Genomic DNA, 19,258 nt, shown 5'->3' with positions numbered 1-19,258 from the left:
TCCTGCCCCCATCAATTCCCATATATGCCTGTTTTTGATGAAAATCCAGTAAGTCAGCCCAAAACAAGCGCTGCCCATGTTCCCGATGCCTCTTGTTCCCACTTGTTTTTCCAACTCTTCGGTTCTTCTATCGTGTGTATCTTCCTTGTTGTTTACGTGTTTCCCATTTACATGATGTGCTAATCTAAGTGCTAACCAAAAAACTAAAACAATGTGAAATGATGTATCATGATATGCATTATCGTGAAGTTGGTGTACTATATATAAGGGGAAAGGTATTATTCACACCAGTGAAAGCTCGTGGAGTATGTGTACTTATATTTTAAGGAACGTAGCACCAAGATTGCCTTGAAAGCTTTTACCCACACAAAAAATTACCTTGAATGCTCGAGCTAACGCGAAGAAATCGGGAAAGCTGAGCAGTTTCTACTTCCCTCCAAGGTATAAATAGACCCATGAGATGAGATTGATCGGGCCCTGTGATAGGCTTATGACCCAAATAATAGACTAGCCCGGTTGACCGAGAGCACCAAGCAAAAGAGAAGCAGAAATCGTTAAAGGTCAGAGAAAGATCACAGCTGAAGCTATGCTTGTTTTATCACTCTTATTATCAGTTTACATTGCTAACAAACAACTGTTTCCTGTAATCTTCTCCATAGTCGGAATTTCAGAAACAAGATTTTTGAAGCAGAATTCCAGATACAAGTACGCAGTGAAAACAAAGATACAAATATAACTCATAATCGCAATCACATTTTTCCCTATACACGAACTGCTGATTACAACTAGAGTATACAGTTATGTGTCGAGATTAAGCGGCTTCGGCCCCTTCACCATTCACACCATTGGTCCCTCCGTCCATGGTTCCAGCAGCAGCAGCACTGCTACTTGGCGACCCGACATCCGCAGCACCAGAAGTTCCACCGTCCATCTGCTCACCGCCTGTGGAGGCAGACGGTCTCGAAGCATCAGCAGCACCGGCCTCTGGCTGTGACTCTTGTCTTGGAAGGGACCTTGGCTGCCGAATAGCGGCCGCGGCCTCCGGCATGGCAACGCCCGGTGGCTGCGGGGGAACCCAACGACGCTGGAAGGGGCTTTCCTCTACAACTGGTGTTGGTACTGGTGTTGGTGTTGGTACTGGTGCTGGAGCTTCAACTGGATTGCTGCCCCCAGAGTAGTACGGAGGAGAACCGTAGTAGCCCTCCCGCATACCTGGGTTTGATCTGTCATTGCCCATCTGGGGCTGGAACCCATATCCAGGCCTCGGCACCCGCTGCTGCAAGGACACAACATTTAATTTAAGTGTGATTCTAGCACCTCTGTAGTTTTGGTGCTGTACAGGATGATGAAATAGCTCACCTCAACATAAGATCTTGGAAATGATCCTGATGTAGATTCCGCGGGTAATGGCAGGAACGACTGCCTTCCTGTTGAAGCATAACCCAGGAATGAACAAGTATAAGTCACAAGATATAAAAATGCTAGCTCATGGTAGTTCCTCAATCCTTACCCAAGTCAAAATCACCATTTGGAGTCATGTTGTACATATTGGTTTGCTACAAGAGAAACAATGAGTACAGCATAAGGACGGCAAACCTTTGTAGGTATTGAAGAAAAGGAAACAATGATAATATACAAGGATGGCAAACCTTTGGAATTATTGGTGAAAGGGAAAGATAACTAAACTCATACCTGGGAAGCTCTCCATGAATTGGTGGTTGGACCTGTGCGTACAAAATAATAGCAAAATGGTCAGACTTACAGTATTGTCATTATAGGTTAAAAACCTTGTTTTGAACCCTAAACCACACAAATCTAGTACAGGTAGGCCCTGTGCATAAGAAATGTAAGTACAATGCATAAGCACTGATTTCTAACCATTCCATGGTCCAGGTTGAACATGCTCTTCCAACATATTGTATTGTGAAAACCGATTCTCCCTTGTCTGATTTAAGGTCTCACTCAAGGATTTCAACACCTCTGCCTGATAATCCAATGCTTCCGTTAACTTGACAAGTATCTTCTTATCTGTCAACAGAAGAAAAGCATTAGCATAATAAAATGGTTATTATCCTAGTGCAAGAATATGCTAACTTATTAAGGGATGTTCTGAACCTTCGTCCTTTGAAGCCAGCAATTCTTGGTTTGTTTTGGCAATAGCAGAAAAGGCTGATGAGGAAGCTTCCATAGACTTTTTAATTTCATCATAAAGCTTGGATTTCAGTTCATTGTCTGCATTTTCATCTCCTTCAGAAACAACTCTACGGGTCCAAGATTTTAGCCTAGGAAGGAACACATTCTGTCCAAAGTACACGCAAACAAAGTTACTTCCTCATGTATTCCACAAAATCTTCACAATTTGTACAAAACACAATATACCTTGATGATGACAACAGAACTAGCTCCAAATCCAAGAAAAATACCAGCCCCTAGTAGTGTATGGAACCAGCTAAATTGTGTCCGCGTTTGTGGGACGATATGACCAGTGGTGACAGAGCCAGTAGTTGCTAGTGGTGATTGAACTGATGTGTAAGGTTGCACCACAGCAGATTGATTTGGGTTACTTGCTGGAAGCAATGAAAACAAGGCTTTCTTTTAGCATTTAATAGTATGAGGTAAGATTTCAGGCCAAACTTTGAAGCACAGGTATTAACTGTCATGCAAGGAAAATATTCTTACAGTCCCAATCTAAGTACACAAGATCATATTATCATTATCATATTATTACATATTTGGAAATTAGCAAGAGATATATGGGAATTAAAAGAACAAAATATATATCATCATCAATCAGTAATATTTTATAATTATCCACTCATTCTATTTGTATCCGATGGACATAGCAGCAAAGAGAACACCGTTTATTCTTTCAAAAAACTTGACAGAGTAATGCAATGATATAACTGTAAGCCACTATTCCATTAGCTCAACTATTCAAAATGTGAGATTATTATATCCTACCTTGTTGTGAAACAACTGCTGTAGCATCTGTACTGTTTGGCTGTGGATCCTACAAGACATCAAGGAACTTCAGGAACACATGATTCTCTTTTCATTTGGATTAAACATCCATGTAGAGATGGCCCAAAAAACAGGAACTTACAGGAACACGACGAAAGGCCTCCTCAATTTCGTCCTTGGTGAGGCCCTTCTTTTCCAAGAAAGAGTACCTGTAAGATACTGGAGAACCCTTCACCTTTGGATGCGCGAGAAACTTGACAGCATTCTGTATGTAATCCTCCCGTACTGCCTGTGGGGCTTGAAATACAAGATTGTCGGACGACCCACCCCCGCCAGAACCATCTGCGCCATCTGGAAATGAAAAGATGCATAGTTTCATTTAGAAGTCTGACCAAATGAACCGTTCAACATCGGTTCCATTTTCACAAAGTTCGTCACAAACTTTGAAAGAGAATTGAGCTGGAATCGGCCACCTAAACCTCGCAGAAAACATTGGGTGAAAAGAGAACGTTGATTACAATTCCATAAGCTGCTTAAAACCTCTAAATTTCCAGGCTCTCCAAGTTCTTGCCTTGCCTGAATCTAGGTGGAGCATCAGTTCACAGCTTTATGTCACAATATGCACCAAATTAGTTCACGGGAGCCAGACTAACGAAACCAAGTAGCACTGTAGCTCCAAGAAGATAACCCCAAGAACTCGGAAACCCTCGATTTGACGAATTCGAGGCTCTATTGAAGCATCCAAGGTGACGAATTCAAGGCCCTAACGAGAGGGCAACGGCCGCATCTACTTCCGCGGTTACAGTGACAGAGATCTTCGCCTCTGATTCCCCACGAAACCCCCAACTAAGGTGCTAGCTAATCAGCGAGGCGCGGTGCGGAAAGCGTCGATTTGGCCTAAGAAATTACACGGGGAGCATCGAGGATTCAGCTCGGCGGGTTAAGAAACTGACCTTGCGGCGAGGAGCTGGGCGACTGCGCGGCCATCGGGGGAGGGAACTCACGGCCGCATCAACCACGAAATCTCGAGAGCGCGGCCGACGACGAGGAAGACGACGGCTGCTGAACTGAACAATTGATGAGCGTCACGTATATTCACATGTGTTTTATCTTCAGTGCATAAAAAAAAGTTGTATATTTATCTTCATATCTGTGTTTATTTCCATACGCTCCAAAGTTTAAAAAATCCAAAATAAACTACTCCGTATATGCACTTAGTTACATAAATAATTTCGAGTATTGGCGCCCAGCCCCACTCCTCCGATGTTCCCTCCGTCAAACTGCTAAAATTTCGCTCACATACGATTTTGGCGGAAAAGAAAGTGTTCGGATCCTTCAAATTCGCCAAATCATAAAAATTTGAGAGGGTCGGTAAACGAGGTCTTCTAACCCGTAGAAGAACGGGTTCGAGGGCCGATACGGAGGTCAATCCTCACCGCTGCAAGGCCTTGGCGCGAAGGAACCCTTAGGGTTGTGATGGCCGGTCCAACCCCGTCGGAGCTTGCTGCCTACCTCGGGGGGGGGTCGAATCAACCGCTCCCGCATCTTGATCCACGACCGCTGCTGCCTAGCTCATGGTCGTCCCGATCACCGCGTCCCGGTAGCTGCGGGGTCAAGTGCAACCGGCAAGGAAACCACGTCATCAACATCGGAGCTCCAGCAAGGACAAGCCATGCGCGAAGCCGACGGCGAAGAAACCGACGGCAAAGACACCGCCCAAGAAGGCTTCTTTGGTGGCTCTAGCTGCGGCAAGTGCTCCAGCTGACGACAGCGCCACCACCTGTGAGATGTTCAACCGCGATCCCCCAAATATTTTGATTCTTGAGACACGTCGTTGTTCTTCCGTCGATCGGGTACTGAATTGTCGTTGGTAGGGCGAACCAGACCGTCCCTCCGATGTGTTCGTGAGCATGCTCAACGACGCGTCCGTCGAGCTGGACAATGTGCCGCTCGGAGACGATTATGATAAGAACATTGAGTACTACCACAATGGTGATCGTGCAGCAGCAAAGGCGGCCGCAAGTGGTGGCGGTGGTGGTGATGCTTCGGCGAGCGGTGGTGGTGGTGGCAGCATTGGGTGATCCTTCATCGATCCACCACGTCGACTTCTCTTTTGCTTTGCTTCATAGTTATGCCACTTGGTAAACTACTGATCGTGTAGATGCACGATGAATTTGGTTGTTTAAAACCGTTGCATATTGTCACATATTTGTAAAATGTCTTCGAAACTATGCAAAACCCTGATTTGCGGTTCAGTTTGAAGTTTGGTGTGGTTTTGTGCAAACCAGACACCGCCGAATATGCGGTTATACCACTTGCTAATGCGAGGTCTGGTACGCAGAGATTTTTTTCTGCCCGTAAATTACGTTTTTCCCGAACTATAAACACACGTTTATAGTTTGCGGTTTAAAGGGTCTGCAAGAGATGCTCTGGTCAAGTTTTTTTTAGATAGAAGGCTCATAGAGCCCGACTTTGAATTAACAAAACCCTTGACCGGCCAAGAGTATAAATTACAACCACAAACACACCACCGCCAGGATACCAGCTTAAGGCTGTGTTTGTTTGGACTTCTACTTCTGCTTTTGGGGCTTTTGGGATCCAAAAGCAGCAGCCCAAACAAACAGTAACAAATAGAAAAGCGATTATGCAAAGCGCTGCCGCAAAATGAACTGCAAACCTGGAAGCTAGTCGAGACCTGCTTCCCGAGCGGCAGCCCGCTTCCCGCGAGGCAAAGGACAGAAATATCCCCGACACTTCAAACTATATACGAAAAAATTGCCATTCCATATAACATCGGGGCAGACTCGCAAAACCGATCCACCGGATACCCCCGTGCTCATTTCCCCCTCCTCCCGTCAGGTTCCATGGCAGGGCAGGGTTAGGGTTTCCCCGCCGCCGCCGCCGCCGCCACCGCCGTTCCCGGGCGCCTTCGTCACCAGCTACTGCCGCCGCCGCCCCAGGCCTCTTCCCCCGCTCGTTTTAAATCGGGTCGTCCCCTGCGAGCTTCCGCGGAGACGCGCTGCTCTGATCTCCATCGGCCGCCGGCGACTGGAGGTGCTGGACGCGGCCCCATCCTCTGTGAGATTCCCGGCGACGTGAGCTGGACGCATCAATTCCCACAACCAGCCGCATCCATCCACGCCGCCAGTCGCACGTATCCCTGCTCGCAACCGTTCGTCGCGTGCCCCAACAACCCCTGCCGTATTCCCCAGATCTACTGAGGGCCGACGAGTTGGAGCAAGAGCTCATCCATCCCAGCCGAGCTGCTCCGGCCGAGCTGCTCCTCCGCTGACTCCACTCCGCCTACTGACCTGCTCGCTTGATGGCCTGCAGCATGCTCTATCTGGCTGGGACTTGTGATACCATTTCAGTACTCCGCCTACACCCTGTGATCTGATTACGATTACGATACCATTTCTGGACCAAACAAAAGTGGAGTTTGTCTATTAATTTCTTCAAATCTGTGATCATTTGTGAGATTATTTTTAGTGCTGTGAGTTGATACCATGTTTATGTATTTACATGGATCAAGATAGGACAAGACACCTAAGGCAAATTGGGATGCATTTTGTTAACCCTGCCAGTGCAGTTTTCTCGTATACTACTATGTTGTTATTTTGTTCTTTTTAGATGAGCACAAATAGTACTGATGCTTTGCTCGCAGCAAGGTGAGGTGTCCACACGTGAGAAAACTTTCAGCTCTTTTGAATTTATATCGAGAAGTCTTGTAATATATGTGCAGACGGTGCGAACTTGTTGTTCTTTTGGGTTCATATGAACAATTCTTGTACCGAGTAATATAAACATAATGACACTCTCGAATTATCTTTGAATATATGTGATGTACTATATTTAATATGAACATGCCAAAATTAAAGTTGAGGTAATTAACCCTTAAGCATGACAATTATGCTAAAAACAGCTAGAATTAGCTAATTCGTATCAAATCAGTATTTATACAACTTCTTCAGACTTTAGGGTCGTTTCAGACATTTCATCCTCCATACCAGCAACAGCAGCCTTAAAAAGCGCTACTGCCAAACATCAAATCTCTGCTTGCCACAACTGCTTCTCACAGCTGCTTTTTGACAGCTCAACAGCTACAGCTGCTTCTCAAAAGCTGCAGCCCAAACAAACAGACCCTAAGATTAGAGCTGGGGACAAAAGAAGAAAGAGAAACAAGGCACAAGAAAGCTAAGCTAAGTACAAGGCTAAAGCAAGCAACTTGAACCACATGGACGTCTCCGCTGAATGGGAGGCAGCACCGAGACTTCAAACAGAGGCCGTCTTGCGGAAACAGCCAGATCCCATCACAACCCACCTTCTACCAACACCAACCAAGAAAATTCGCAGGAAACCGGAATGAGGGAGGGAAAACATAGAAGACGCCTCCAAGGAGGAAGAACAGCGTCTGCAGACGTTATCGCCGCCACAAGGCCAGGACCTTGCACAACTTTCGCTGGCGTCCACTCCACCAACCTGCAGACACCATACGACTAAGTCACACAAACTCAAGACGGACTTGAAAGGGGAGAGAACACCATTGGAACCCAATGCCAAGCAAAAAAAACCCCAACAACTACCCTAGTTTCAAGGTTGCCCGCACAATCTGGGTAATCCACCGTCTATAAGGCGCCAAGATGGCTGCAGAGAAGGACACCGCCGGCCGGGGAACCCGAGGAGGAAACCAATACCGAAAACGCGGTCGAAAGGAAAAGGGGTGGCAAAAGGCTGCGCATCTTTGAAATCCAAGGGGGGGGGGGGGCTTGGATACAACGCCCCAAGGAGGAAAACGGCGGCCGTGGGCGCGCATCGTCGTTGCTGGCAAAGACGAATCTTGCCCAGCTTTCGCCGAAGTCCATCCAGACGAGGAGGGCCAACAACACCATGGGATGGCGGAAGGATGCGGCCCAAATGCACGAAAGCCCAGGTAGAAATGAGTGAGCGGGGGAGGAGCCGCGAGCCCCTGCTCTGGCTCCAGCGGCGTTACAGACCTCACACTAAGGCCATGATACACAACCCCTAAAAACACATCTCCACACCGTTTGAATAAGACTAACCCTGCCAAGACCAACACACCAACGGGCCGGCACACTGCCGCCACCGGCCACCAGAGACACCACCTGCGCGGGTATACAACATGAGCACAACCACCCCAGAGAAGTGGTGACACTGTCCCAACCGCGCCGCCGGTAGCGTGGCACCTACCACGCCATCCTTTGCCAGGTCTCAACGCCACCAAGGGCACCACCTGCGAGACACCATACCCTAGAACCCGTCCCGACCCGATCCAGATATGAAGTCCCGCCAACATGACGGGGAGCTCGTGCTACCGGGGTGGCCAACCTAGGAGGGAGGAGGCGACAGAAGAGGAGGAAAGGCTCACCAAGCAGCGGCCTCGACGGCAGCGGTTTGGCCGAGCGCAACACCTACCTCCATGCCACCGAGCGAGAGCCCGAGCCGAAACCCCTGCCGCCCCCTTACCGGCGTTGAGCGGCCTTTGCCGAGGCGGCCTCCGGGGGCGACGAGGTAGGGGAGACAGGGAGAGGATCGAGTGGCGGCGGAGGGGGACTAGGGTTTGCCCCATCGGTCGCCTAGAGGAGACGACGCAATGGGGATTCAAATTGCTACTCCAATTTGTAATCGTAGATCAAGTTCACGATGGTATAAGCTAGATATGATCTGCGAGGCTGCGGCAGAGGTGTGGTCAAGATGGGACAATGCGGCCGGTCGCAACGATGATTGTGCAGGTGAGGAAGAAAAGAGAGCGACGAGGTTTGTCCTCTACCAAGTTAGGGTTAAAGGTGAAGGGCACGCTAGAACTGAAGAAGTGGATCTCTTATGACACATGACGCTTCACAAACATCAGCTCCGTCCCCACGATTTAGGGGCCCCGTGCGACATATAAAATAGGTCTATTTTTTTCAAACTAAATAACTAGTAAAATGAAATCATATGTTTACTCAATTATATAAGTTTAGAATGCGTTATTCCGTACAATGCTCAGAAATATATCACTTGTTCATTTTTTTCTTTGAGAAACACAGTACAAATGCAGACGCTCACATACACGCGCATACACTCACCTCTATGAACGCACATACGCACACCCTACCCCTATGAGCACCTCCAGAAGACTGAACCGGCGGATTGGATCTTGAAATTGACGAAATCACCACAGGCGCCTCGCTGTCGACGGGAACGTCGCCTCCCTCTGAATGAATATTCCGCCTTTATGAGACACATAGATGTCAAACCTGGGGTTTTGAACTCTGGTGGGCTGGAGATACAATCATCCTTAACCACCCAACCTCAGATTGGTTCTCCACGTGTTCATTCTAAGTGAGTGAAATATATCACTAAAGTAATAAATGAACCTCGTGGTTAGTAGAAAAGCATCATATGTCTGGTATTTTTGAAATAATTTTTTTAATCATATCTTTGTAATTAATCTTCTCTGATACATCATTCTCAACTGCTAATGCCACCAACATCGAGTCTTTCTTGTATCAAATTAAAAGTTATGTAGGACTTCAACAACTTAAATTTAGAAAAGCTCATTTCCAACGAAGGCCCAGACTGCCAACGTGATTTGTGGCCACCAGAGTCCACTCTACGCTGTGGTGTTGGGCTGGCACCGCAAATCTTTTTTTTTTTTAGAGTAGCGCAAATCTTCTTCCTCCATGCTAGTGTGTCGATGCGAAGGATCTTTGGTCTAAGTGTGGTGTTCCACACTGATGGCAATCCAAGTGGTGTAGTCCGTGGTGTCGACCTTTGTGGATGTGACTAGAGATCTTTCCTCAGCTGCGGTAGAGAAGACATGACTCGATTGAGTTTTACAATTTTAGAGCAGGTATTTCTTGTAAAATTTGAGAAATATTTTGTTACTTCGCTATTTGTCCGGGGGCCTTTCGTAAATTATCCTCGCGTGTTATGCCAGTGCCGCGGAACGAAGACTTTGTGAGGTGAACTACTTGTTTGTTTGATGTGCGTGACAGCGTGAGGTGAAAAACTTGCCGTGGCCCAACATTCCACCTGCTTCCTGGAAGGGGGATGAGAGAATCAAAACCGTCAGCAATGCCGTGGCCCAACATAGACAGAGGTCTCAACAGGAACTTCCACTGAATACCGTCAAAGACGGGGCAAGAGAAGAGCATAAAAGTCCAATCTGATGTATCAAGTGGAACTTCCACTGAATACCGTCAAAGACGGGGCACACTTGCAGAAGTCCTTGCCCACGGACTCCGGTTGGTGCTGCCGTCCACTGATTTTTAGTGGCTCATATGGACCAGAGGTGGCGATGATCCTTTTGCTCACGGAAATGGACCGCAGCGACTCTGCAGTCAAACTCTCGTCCCGGTTTTCTTCTACAACAAAAATGATTCGGACGGTAGAGAAGCTCTATCGACAGAAGAAGCTCTACAACAAAAATGATTTGCTCTCGTCTCGGCTTCTCATAGAAGACAAATACCAGTACAAGCTGAATATAAGATCACAGAAAAATAACACGTTTCCTGAAGCCTTAGCGCTACTCCGTATTGTGTCCAAAGTAAGAGCAATCAAATGATTTGCATAAAATCATGGAATAAGAAGTTCTAACATAGGTATTACAAAGTTTCTGCATACAAGATCAAAAGTATAGAGAGAAACATGGAAAGATTATTTCTGACTCCGTACAACACAAAAACCATAACTTTGAATGTTTTAAAGCTAAATAAGTGGATCGCCTCCTCGGAATAATTAAATCAGTTGCATGTATGTATCTCTTCGCTCACCTCCTCCTCGGAGATTGCAGTAAGCTCCGAGAAGAAATGGTAAGAATCTGCTATGTCGGTATCCTCATCATCGCAGAAAAATGGCCTGGAAGGCACCTCCAAGCCATTGACACCACCTTGAAGCATGTCTATGACGTCGCTCATCGTCGGCCGATCATGGGACTTCATCTGGATGCAGCAAAGCCCAACAAGACACAACTTCCTCTCCAGCTCATGCATCTCAGCCGCTGCAGAAGATATCTCATCTTCCTCTTCTTGCTTCTTTAGCCTGTCATACACCCATGACGGATAGTATGCCTGACTCGAGTTCGCTGCATTCGGGTCAGAGTTCCTACGTCCTCCAGCCATCTCCAGCAGCAACATCCCGAAGCTGTAAACGTCGGATTTGCTTGATATGACGCCAAAGCTCCGGGATATCATTTCAGGAGCTATGTACCCGACAGTTCCCCGTAGAACACTCAGTGGCACAAAACTGTTATTCTTTGGGTAAAGTTTGGCGAGACCGAAATCAGCAACTTTGGGAACAAAATTGGCATCAAGAAGAATGTTGTGTGGCTTGATGTCGAAGTGTACAATTTGCATCTCACATCCCTGATGGAGGTAGTTGATCCCCCTGGCAATGCCCAAAGCAATCTCAATGAGCTTGTCCCAAGAGAAAATCTTCTCGGCGGAGAAAATGTACTTGTCAAGAGAACCTTCAGGCATGTACTCATAGACTAGCGCCCTCCTCATTTCCTCGGAGCAGAACCCCACTAAACGAACCACATTGACATGGTGAATCCTGCCTAGCGTGGAGACCTCACTGATGAAATCTTCTCCATTACAATTGGAGTTACCCTCTAGCATCTTGACCGCGACATGAACATCGCCTGGGAGTAGCACTCCCTTGTACACGGAGCCGTAGCCCCCTTGGCCCAATTTATCTCTGAAATGGCCGGTGATTGCAGTGATGTCTGTGTAGGCGTACCTCACTGGGCCGATCATTTGTTGCATCCGGAGGAACTTTTCAACTGCATCAATTATGATCCTTGTTTTCCAGTACTTGTGGGCAAGGAAGATTAATACAGCCAAGGGTGCCAGTACAAATCTGCAGAGACCTTCCCAAACAAGTCGACAAACATGCATAAGTTGGCCAGCCACATAATGTAGGTATGATTGTCAAGGTGATGGTTAAAGGTAGGCAATTATCACATACCAAAAAGGAACTTGAGGACATCAATAGAATATATTATGGTTGCAGAACTGAATAATAGCCCTTGTGATATTGGGTGACCATACTCATAAGGATATAAACAGCTTATGAATTGATTTCCCGTAAAGAAAATAGCACGAAACCAGTGCATCGCTATTGGATCGGAGATAAGCTTCTTGAAGTAGCTGCAATCCAGAATTGTAGAGAAAATGGTTTATGAGAAGGGCACAATTCTTATATACAATTATAAAAAACCGAATTCGGGAGGAAATGGGCTCACCTTGTTGAGTTGTTCACACATTTGTCAATAATCTCAACCCTCGAGGGATCTCTATCACTATCACGACGAAAAGGAAACCAGACTGTAAATCCCATCCTTATGAATGCCACGATATCATCATAACTTGCATTCTGTTTGAAGAAATCCCATTCCTCACCAATGGGAATCATGTTGACGACTCGACAAGAAGGTTGGAGATATTCGATCGTGCACGAGTCTATGCCAGCCAGGACATAAACATGTGAATTCTTTGCACTCAGGCAAGCAACAGATTTGTACAAACTATTGTTCGCTATTACTCGTGAACAATTAACAAAGCATGCCCAAGGGGACTTAGCATAGAAATCCACAAAGCCATCTGAATCAGTTATTCCCTCCTGTGGGAAAGAGTAGTAAGGAAGAGAGCAGCTTCTGTTTGTATCCAAGTTGGCGTTCACAACCCAGAAAGACGAACTGGTGTAGTTGATGGTAGCCACATAGTATGCAGTATTGCTGATGAGAATTCTAGCCTTACTATCGCTGCAAACCAGCTCGTGTGATTGAGAGCCGCACTCAGGTGGATCACCTCGCCAGCGGAAAGGAGACCGGACATCTCGGAGATAACCACAAGAGAAACGCGGGCATCCATCCCCTCCCTCAGCATCTGCTGCAAAAATTGAAAGCACAAATAGGACTATAAAGGCTTGCAAGGTAATGGAACGATGAAATGCACCACTGTTCGCCATGACAGCTTTGCAGATTGATATTCTAGGTCTGCCGCAAAAAAAGGTTTATAATCCTAGGTATGGAGAAGGAATACTACTTATTTAGACGACACGGGTCTTATATGATTGGTACACTGTAGGATGTAGAAAAAAAAAAGTTATTGGAAAGGAAGATTTTCCCAACCTGTCCTGCCCTAGCTACTCAGTGAAAGAATATTTGGACTAGGTAGGTATCACAGTGCAGTACAGTTAGAACGCTGTACACATAGCTATCGGTACTGGAATTTCCAAGCAGTGACCTATTTGACTATTTCTATGGAGTACCATATCGTGGATTATATCCAGTCCTAGCCCTAGCTACTCAGTGAAAGGATATTTGGAATAGGTACGTATCACTCTAATCGGTACAACATGTACAGTTGGAATCAGTATAGCGTAAAGCAGTGGAATTTCCAAGCAGTCCACGGAGTCTTCGGTCGCACTTGGATGGCTAGAGCACGGTAGGGGGTGCATGAGCAGTTGGAATTCGTCCACCACAATTTAAGTGTGTCGCTATCAGACCACCTATCGTAATCAGTAATGCTACACTTACGGGATAATCTTCTGATGCCTTTTTCTTCTATATACCTGCAGCGGTTTGCTTGCCGTCATATCTTCCTCTTCCTCTCCGTCTCTATTACAGCAAGATGTCTACGCTCCTTGTCACAGCCTTCCTACTTTCTCTTATCAACCACCGAACCAACTTGGCCATGGCGTGGGAAGATCAAGATTTCTTCAGGTACTGTCCACCGTCCAAGTGCAGCAAACATGGCCCAGAGATCAGGTTTCCTTTCCGACTCAAGGCCAGCAATACTTCATGCGGCAAGCCCTGCATGGAGTTAGCATGCTCTGGCGAAGACACCATCCTAGTTCACTCACTTCTTGGCCCATGCAAAGTAACCGCCATATACTACAGCCGTCTTGCCATTGAAGTCATCCCGCTTACAGCCTCGTCTCCCTGCCCACTCCAGAAACTCATCTCGAAAACCATCCCAGTTCAAGGCCCTGTCGCCTATGAAAAGCTCTTGCACCAGCATGGCCTTTGTGACATATATACATATCCTAAGATATATGTAACCGTTGTATATTGCTCGCGAGAGTTAACACCAAGCATTGATGCTGCCGGGCCAATCTCCTGCCTTAGTAACGCAACTCACTTATTGTATTTGTTGCCTAGTTATCTACGCATGACAGATCTTCCATTGAGTTGTGAGGGCGTCTCAGACGGCCTAGTCCGGTTACCTTATCTGAGTGATGACCGGTTAACTCCGCTCAATAAAAGTGTGGAAAGAATCCTCGAATCAGAAGAGATAATACTGAGTTGGGAAGATGCATGGGAGTGCTATGACTGTGAAGACAAGGGGGGACGGTGTGCATTCAGCTCGCAATGGAATCAAACATTCTGCATGCCGCATGGTATAGTTTCTAACTGGCCAGCAGCACAATATGATCGTCGCATCCCATTTTATTTTCTGAACTGGTTTAAATTTCATTTCACCTTGAAGTTTTTTACCAGATTTTTCCCATGCTACAATTCGAGGTGTTGCATCTGAAAGATTTTTAACCAATAAACCGTTTGAGCAACTACCAAGCTTTTTAAAAAGTACAGTTACTTTTTGTCTTCCTAAATCAACAACCAATTCTCACTTTTTTTTCTATTTGCAGGTTCACGCATCAAAGTCATTGCAGGTATTACTACAGCCCATATATTTTTCTCTATTTCAAAAGAATAATAAACATAGAAAATGGAGCTTCCCAATACTCACAACTTGAAATTTTTAGAAAATGGAAGAAATCATCTCCCAACATTTGCAGATGCACACAACCAACGTTTATTACAAACTCAGTCAGCATGAGGCTACCATAACTATTCAGGCAAAAGAAAGACAATAACAAGCAGAGCCAAAAATATAGTTTGAAACATCAGATTTCATTAATTTCCGTAATATGGATATAACATCCTCGTCGATCTTATCCCCATTACAATAAGTAGGTAATTGTTTCCAATGCTAATACAATATGCTAATTTCATTTTTTTGAAAAAGAGAAGCCTCTGCATCAATTGATGAATATAGCTTTTTATTTAATTATTATTGAAGTTTGTTTACAAGAGATTACATCTCAAGGGTCTCACATAAAGTCGATACATGAATCAACCATCTAAAAAAAGATACCAACCTGAAGCGCCTTCGCATCAACATGATGTCCTATTCCAAACGCACTAGTCTTACAAATTTCATGCAACTACTTCCAAATGGTTGCACACACAGATCATGACCTGTGTGTGCTCCTCGGGCTTGATAAATGACCATGTACAGGTCCTGTGTTGTGCAATTTGCTAATTTCATGTTCTCTGATTATCCAGCAACATCATCAGTGGCCACATTAATTGTTCTTCTCTTGATAGTGGCCACTGCACTGTATCTTTCACTGAAGACAAATTATAACAAAGAGATACATTTGAAGGTTGAAATGTTTCTCAAAACATATGGCACGTCAAAACCCACGAGATACACCTTCTCTGAAGTTAAAAGGATAACCAGACGGTTTAAGGTAAAAGTAGGACAGGGAGGATTTGGAAGCGTATACAAAGGTGAGCTACCAAATGGAGTGCCTGTGGCAGTGAAGTTGCTGGAGAACTCTACAGGAGAGGGAGAAGTATTCATCAATGAAGTTGCAACCATCGGACTAATCCACCACGCCAATATTGTCCGCCTCGTGGGATTTTGCTCTGAAGGGACGAGGCGGGCTCTTCTCTACGAGTTCATGCCTAATGAGTCGCTGGAGAAATACATATTCTCGCGTGATTCTCATGTTTTTCAAGATATACTAGCACCTGAGAAAATGCTAGGCATTGCATTAGGCATCGCCAGAGGAATGGAGTACCTACACCAAGGATGCAACCAGCGCATCCTTCACTTTGACATCAAGCCACACAACATCTTGCTGGACTACAACTTCACCCCGAAGATCTCAGACTTTGGGCTTGCGAAACTGTGTGCCAGGGATCAAAGTATTGTCACCTTAACTGCAGCAAGAGGTACTATGGGATACATTGCACCAGAGCTATATTCTCGTAACTTTGGGGGTGTATCCTACAAGTCAGATGTATATAGCTTTGGTATGCTAGTGTTGGAAATGGTGAGTGGAAGGAGGAACTCAGACCCAGGGATTGAAAGCCAGAATGAGGTTTACCTCCCGGAGTGGATCTATGAGAAAGTAACCACTGGCCAGGACTCGGTACTTACAAGGGAACTGGAAGAGGAAGAGAAAGTAAAGATGAGACAGCTGGCCATCGTGGCATTGTGGTGCATCCAGTGGAACCCAAAGAATCGGCCGTCAATGACAAACGTTGTAAATATGTTAACAGGGAGGTTGCAGAATCTACAGATGCCACCAAAGCCTTTTGTGTCATCTCAAACTAATCATGTGCAGTAAAACATCGAGAACACACAACCATGATTTAGTGGAATAACAGAGAGCTATCCTCACATGTTTATTTCGGACTTTCAGTAACCAGCATGTAATATTTCACGTTTTTTGCAGCATATCAGATTCAATCCGTACGTATTTAACAGTTAAATTGCGAATGATACGATGGTTACCTTATCATGTTGTTGTAGTGATTTATCCTTACTCAAGTAATTCTGCAATTCAGTTGTCCTCCCCGGATAACTGACTTCAAAATACAGTGGGCGAACTGACATGAGTTTTGGACTTGGTTACATGGTGGGAACAGGGCGATTTATATAAAATTTATCCCCACTCCAATTCATTGTTCATGCGACCTGAAATTGCATTAGGATAGTCTTAGATTTACACCCTAAATGTCTTGCTAGTTTGTTTGTCCTACAAAAACACACAATTCGACATTGCAAATTGACATAAAAGAATTTGGCCGTGGAGACAAGGCTGGAGAGAACAACATTTTGTATTAAGCTCGGAAATTAGTTAACGATCTATTTATAGTGCTAATGAGATAACATTAAGAGGTCGTTTGGCTAGACATCGTAAGCTTCAAATTTGGGTATGGACAAAACTACTTAGCAAACCAACTAGAAGCTAGAATAGGGGTACCTTAGAGTTGAGATTGTGAATATTTTTTTGCAGAGTTTGTGGACGAGGGGTCGCCACAACGTGGTGCCGAGCTGCACCAGCGGCCGTCGCATCAGCTCCGTGAGATCTAGCTCACCGAGCACCCTGCCGACGAGCTCCATGTGTTGCGTAGTATATGGTCTCGGCTCTGCTTGGTCAGCCACCCCGCCCGCTCCGCCCTGTACTAGAATTCTACGCCGCCAACGAGTAGCCGATCACCACGCGCCGGGGATTTGGGGATCCAAGACCAGCCTCCTGCGGTCCTGCCCATCCGCCGTGCAGCCCCGTCCACGATGCGCGAGCCATCCTAACCATATGGTGGGCCGCCCGCCGCAGAGCTCGGAGGCGCCGCCGACGGTCCAGGTCGACGCAGGCGAGCGGGAGGGTTTGGCACAACAAGATCGAGGACGGCGACTGTATATTTTTGTCCTTGCATTCCAAACGGATAGATGTTGCTGGTTTGGGACGGTCATTGTACTTAACCTAATTCATCATTGGTTAATCCAGCCGCAAATGCAAGCCTTGTGAATAACAATTTGAAATCACTATGTGCCTAAAAAATCAGTAGGAAAATGTATTTCATGAAACAGTTTTGTATGAAAGGGCATCGTGCTCGGCTTAACAGTTGCGTTTAATTATAGTTTGAATGATCCACTCGTGTTCAATCACCTCTCTAGACATCTCCTCTCACCGAATCGAGACGTAGGAATTTAGGAAAAGGCCAATTATAACTTGAATTTCAGATGCCTTTTAGTGGTTCCATTTCATTGGCATCGGTAGATATCTGCAAAGAAAGAATTGCTTAATAAAAAAAAGGAAAATCTTAGGCTTTGAAGAAGTTAATCATACGAAGCAAAATGAAAAATCGGATCATGCTCGAGTGACAAAATGATAGATGAGCACGTAGTGTATAAAGTGTGCATTTTACGTGACCATGGAAACACCATCATGAATAACGATGGGAGTCGGTACCGTATAACCAATGGTTAGGTTAGTCGAACCTAAAAAAAAAGCCTAATGAGATTTGGGTTTAACCCAAAAAAGCTAACGGTTTATTAGGTTCGAACTCCTTTTCTCAATAGTAATCCATCACAAAATCTAATTCACTGGTAGAAAAAGAGGCTTCCATCCACCCCATTAGTCCCCAAAATATTCGAACCGCGACTAAAGGAGTCTTTAGTCGCGGTTCGGGAGGCGACCCGCGACCAAAGGTTTGGGCCCAGCGGGCTCGCTCGACAGCTGGGGGACGGGAGGGGCTTTAGTCCCGGTTGGCATGGCCAACCATGACTAAAGGTGCCCGAAGGCCTTTAGTCGCGGTTGGCCAGGCCAACCGGGACTAAAGGCCCACCCTATATATACCATTCAGCACACTCACTTAGCCATTTGGTGCCACTTCTCTTCACAATCTTCACAAGTGGGTGGTGGATTTGCTTTTGGTTCCTCTTATGCACACAAGGTGTTTGATGAGATGCCCGAGAGAATGAAAGAAACATGATATGAAGTGTCCGAGCCACACTTGAGCTTTCTCATTTATTTTTCCTCCTCGATCGCGGTTAGCAACTTGAACCTTTCATGTGTCATTGATAAAATATGCATGATAGTTCATTGTTTAATTTCTATTATTTCTAGCTAGCTAGTTAGTTTAACAAATGCATGATGGTTAATTATATACTTTATATAATAATAATAATGCAGATGAATCGGTAATGGATGTACAGTAACCGACTCTCCGGCGAGTTCATTACGGGTTTGAAAGATTTCCTCGTAGTGGTTAATGCGAACAAGCAGGGGGGTTTAGTTATCTGTCCATGTGTTGCCTGTAAGAATCAGAAGGGTTACTCTTCCTCAAGAGAAGTTCACATGCATCTGCTTCGGCACGGTTTCATGCCAAGCTATAATTGTTGGACCAAGCATGGAGAAAGAGGGGTTAGAATGGAAGAAGATGAAGAAGGGATGATATCATCGATGACAACTATCCTGATCATTTCGGTGATATTTTCATGGAGGATGCTGATGGTGGGGAAGGTGAAGGGTGATACGTCTCCGACGTATCGATAATTTCTTATGTTCCATGCCACATTATTGATGATATCTACATGTTTTATACACATTATATGTCATATTTATGCGTTTTCCGGAACTAACCTATTGACGAGATGCCGAAGTGCCGGTCCTCGTTTTCTGCTGTTTTTGGTTTCGAAATCCTAGTAAG

The 19,258-nt window shown here is 45.5% G+C and overlaps 2 protein-coding genes and 1 pseudogene across 3 annotated transcripts; 1 reads left to right on the top strand and 2 right to left on the bottom strand.

Annotated features, from left to right (window-relative positions):
• Positions 1 to 554: 554 nt before the first annotated feature.
• On the bottom strand, positions 555 to 4,047 carry LOC124659259 (peroxisomal membrane protein PEX14-like). Of its 2 annotated transcripts, none has more exons than XM_047197180.1 (10): positions 3,915 to 4,047; positions 3,104 to 3,312; positions 2,962 to 3,010; positions 2,380 to 2,567; positions 2,116 to 2,299; positions 1,879 to 2,028; positions 1,693 to 1,724; positions 1,511 to 1,556; positions 1,360 to 1,427; positions 555 to 1,276 (listed from the first exon to the last, which is right to left on the bottom strand). In XM_047197180.1, exons 1-10 carry the CDS (start codon positions 3,946 to 3,948, stop codon positions 812 to 814), a joined length of 1,425 nt encoding a protein of 474 aa, XP_047053136.1. In that variant the 5' UTR covers positions 3,949 to 4,047; the 3' UTR covers positions 555 to 811. The 2 variants fall into 2 exon arrangements, with proteins under 2 accessions (XP_047053136.1, XP_047053137.1); XM_047197181.1 differs by having other exon boundaries at positions 555 to 1,273.
• A 6,505-nt stretch (positions 4,048 to 10,552) lies between these two features.
• Positions 10,553 to 13,335, bottom strand: LOC124667229 (rust resistance kinase Lr10-like). Its single transcript, XM_047204536.1, has 3 exons — positions 12,209 to 13,335; positions 11,932 to 12,113; positions 10,553 to 11,833 (listed from the first exon to the last, which is right to left on the bottom strand). Exons 1-3 carry the CDS (start codon positions 12,931 to 12,933, stop codon positions 10,707 to 10,709), a joined length of 2,034 nt encoding a protein of 677 aa, XP_047060492.1. The 5' UTR covers positions 12,934 to 13,335; the 3' UTR covers positions 10,553 to 10,706.
• A 263-nt stretch (positions 13,336 to 13,598) lies between these two features.
• Positions 13,599 to 16,511, top strand: LOC124667230 (annotated as a pseudogene).
• Positions 16,512 to 19,258: the final 2,747 nt, after the last annotated feature.

The sequence above is a fragment of the Lolium rigidum genome, chromosome 6, assembly GCF_022539505.1.
Source record: "Lolium rigidum isolate FL_2022 chromosome 6, APGP_CSIRO_Lrig_0.1, whole genome shotgun sequence".
In the NCBI taxonomy this organism is placed as follows: domain Eukaryota; kingdom Viridiplantae; phylum Streptophyta; class Magnoliopsida; order Poales; family Poaceae; genus Lolium; species Lolium rigidum.
Note: the sequence above shows the minus strand (reverse complement) of the source record. Positions and strands in the feature narration are given on the sequence as shown.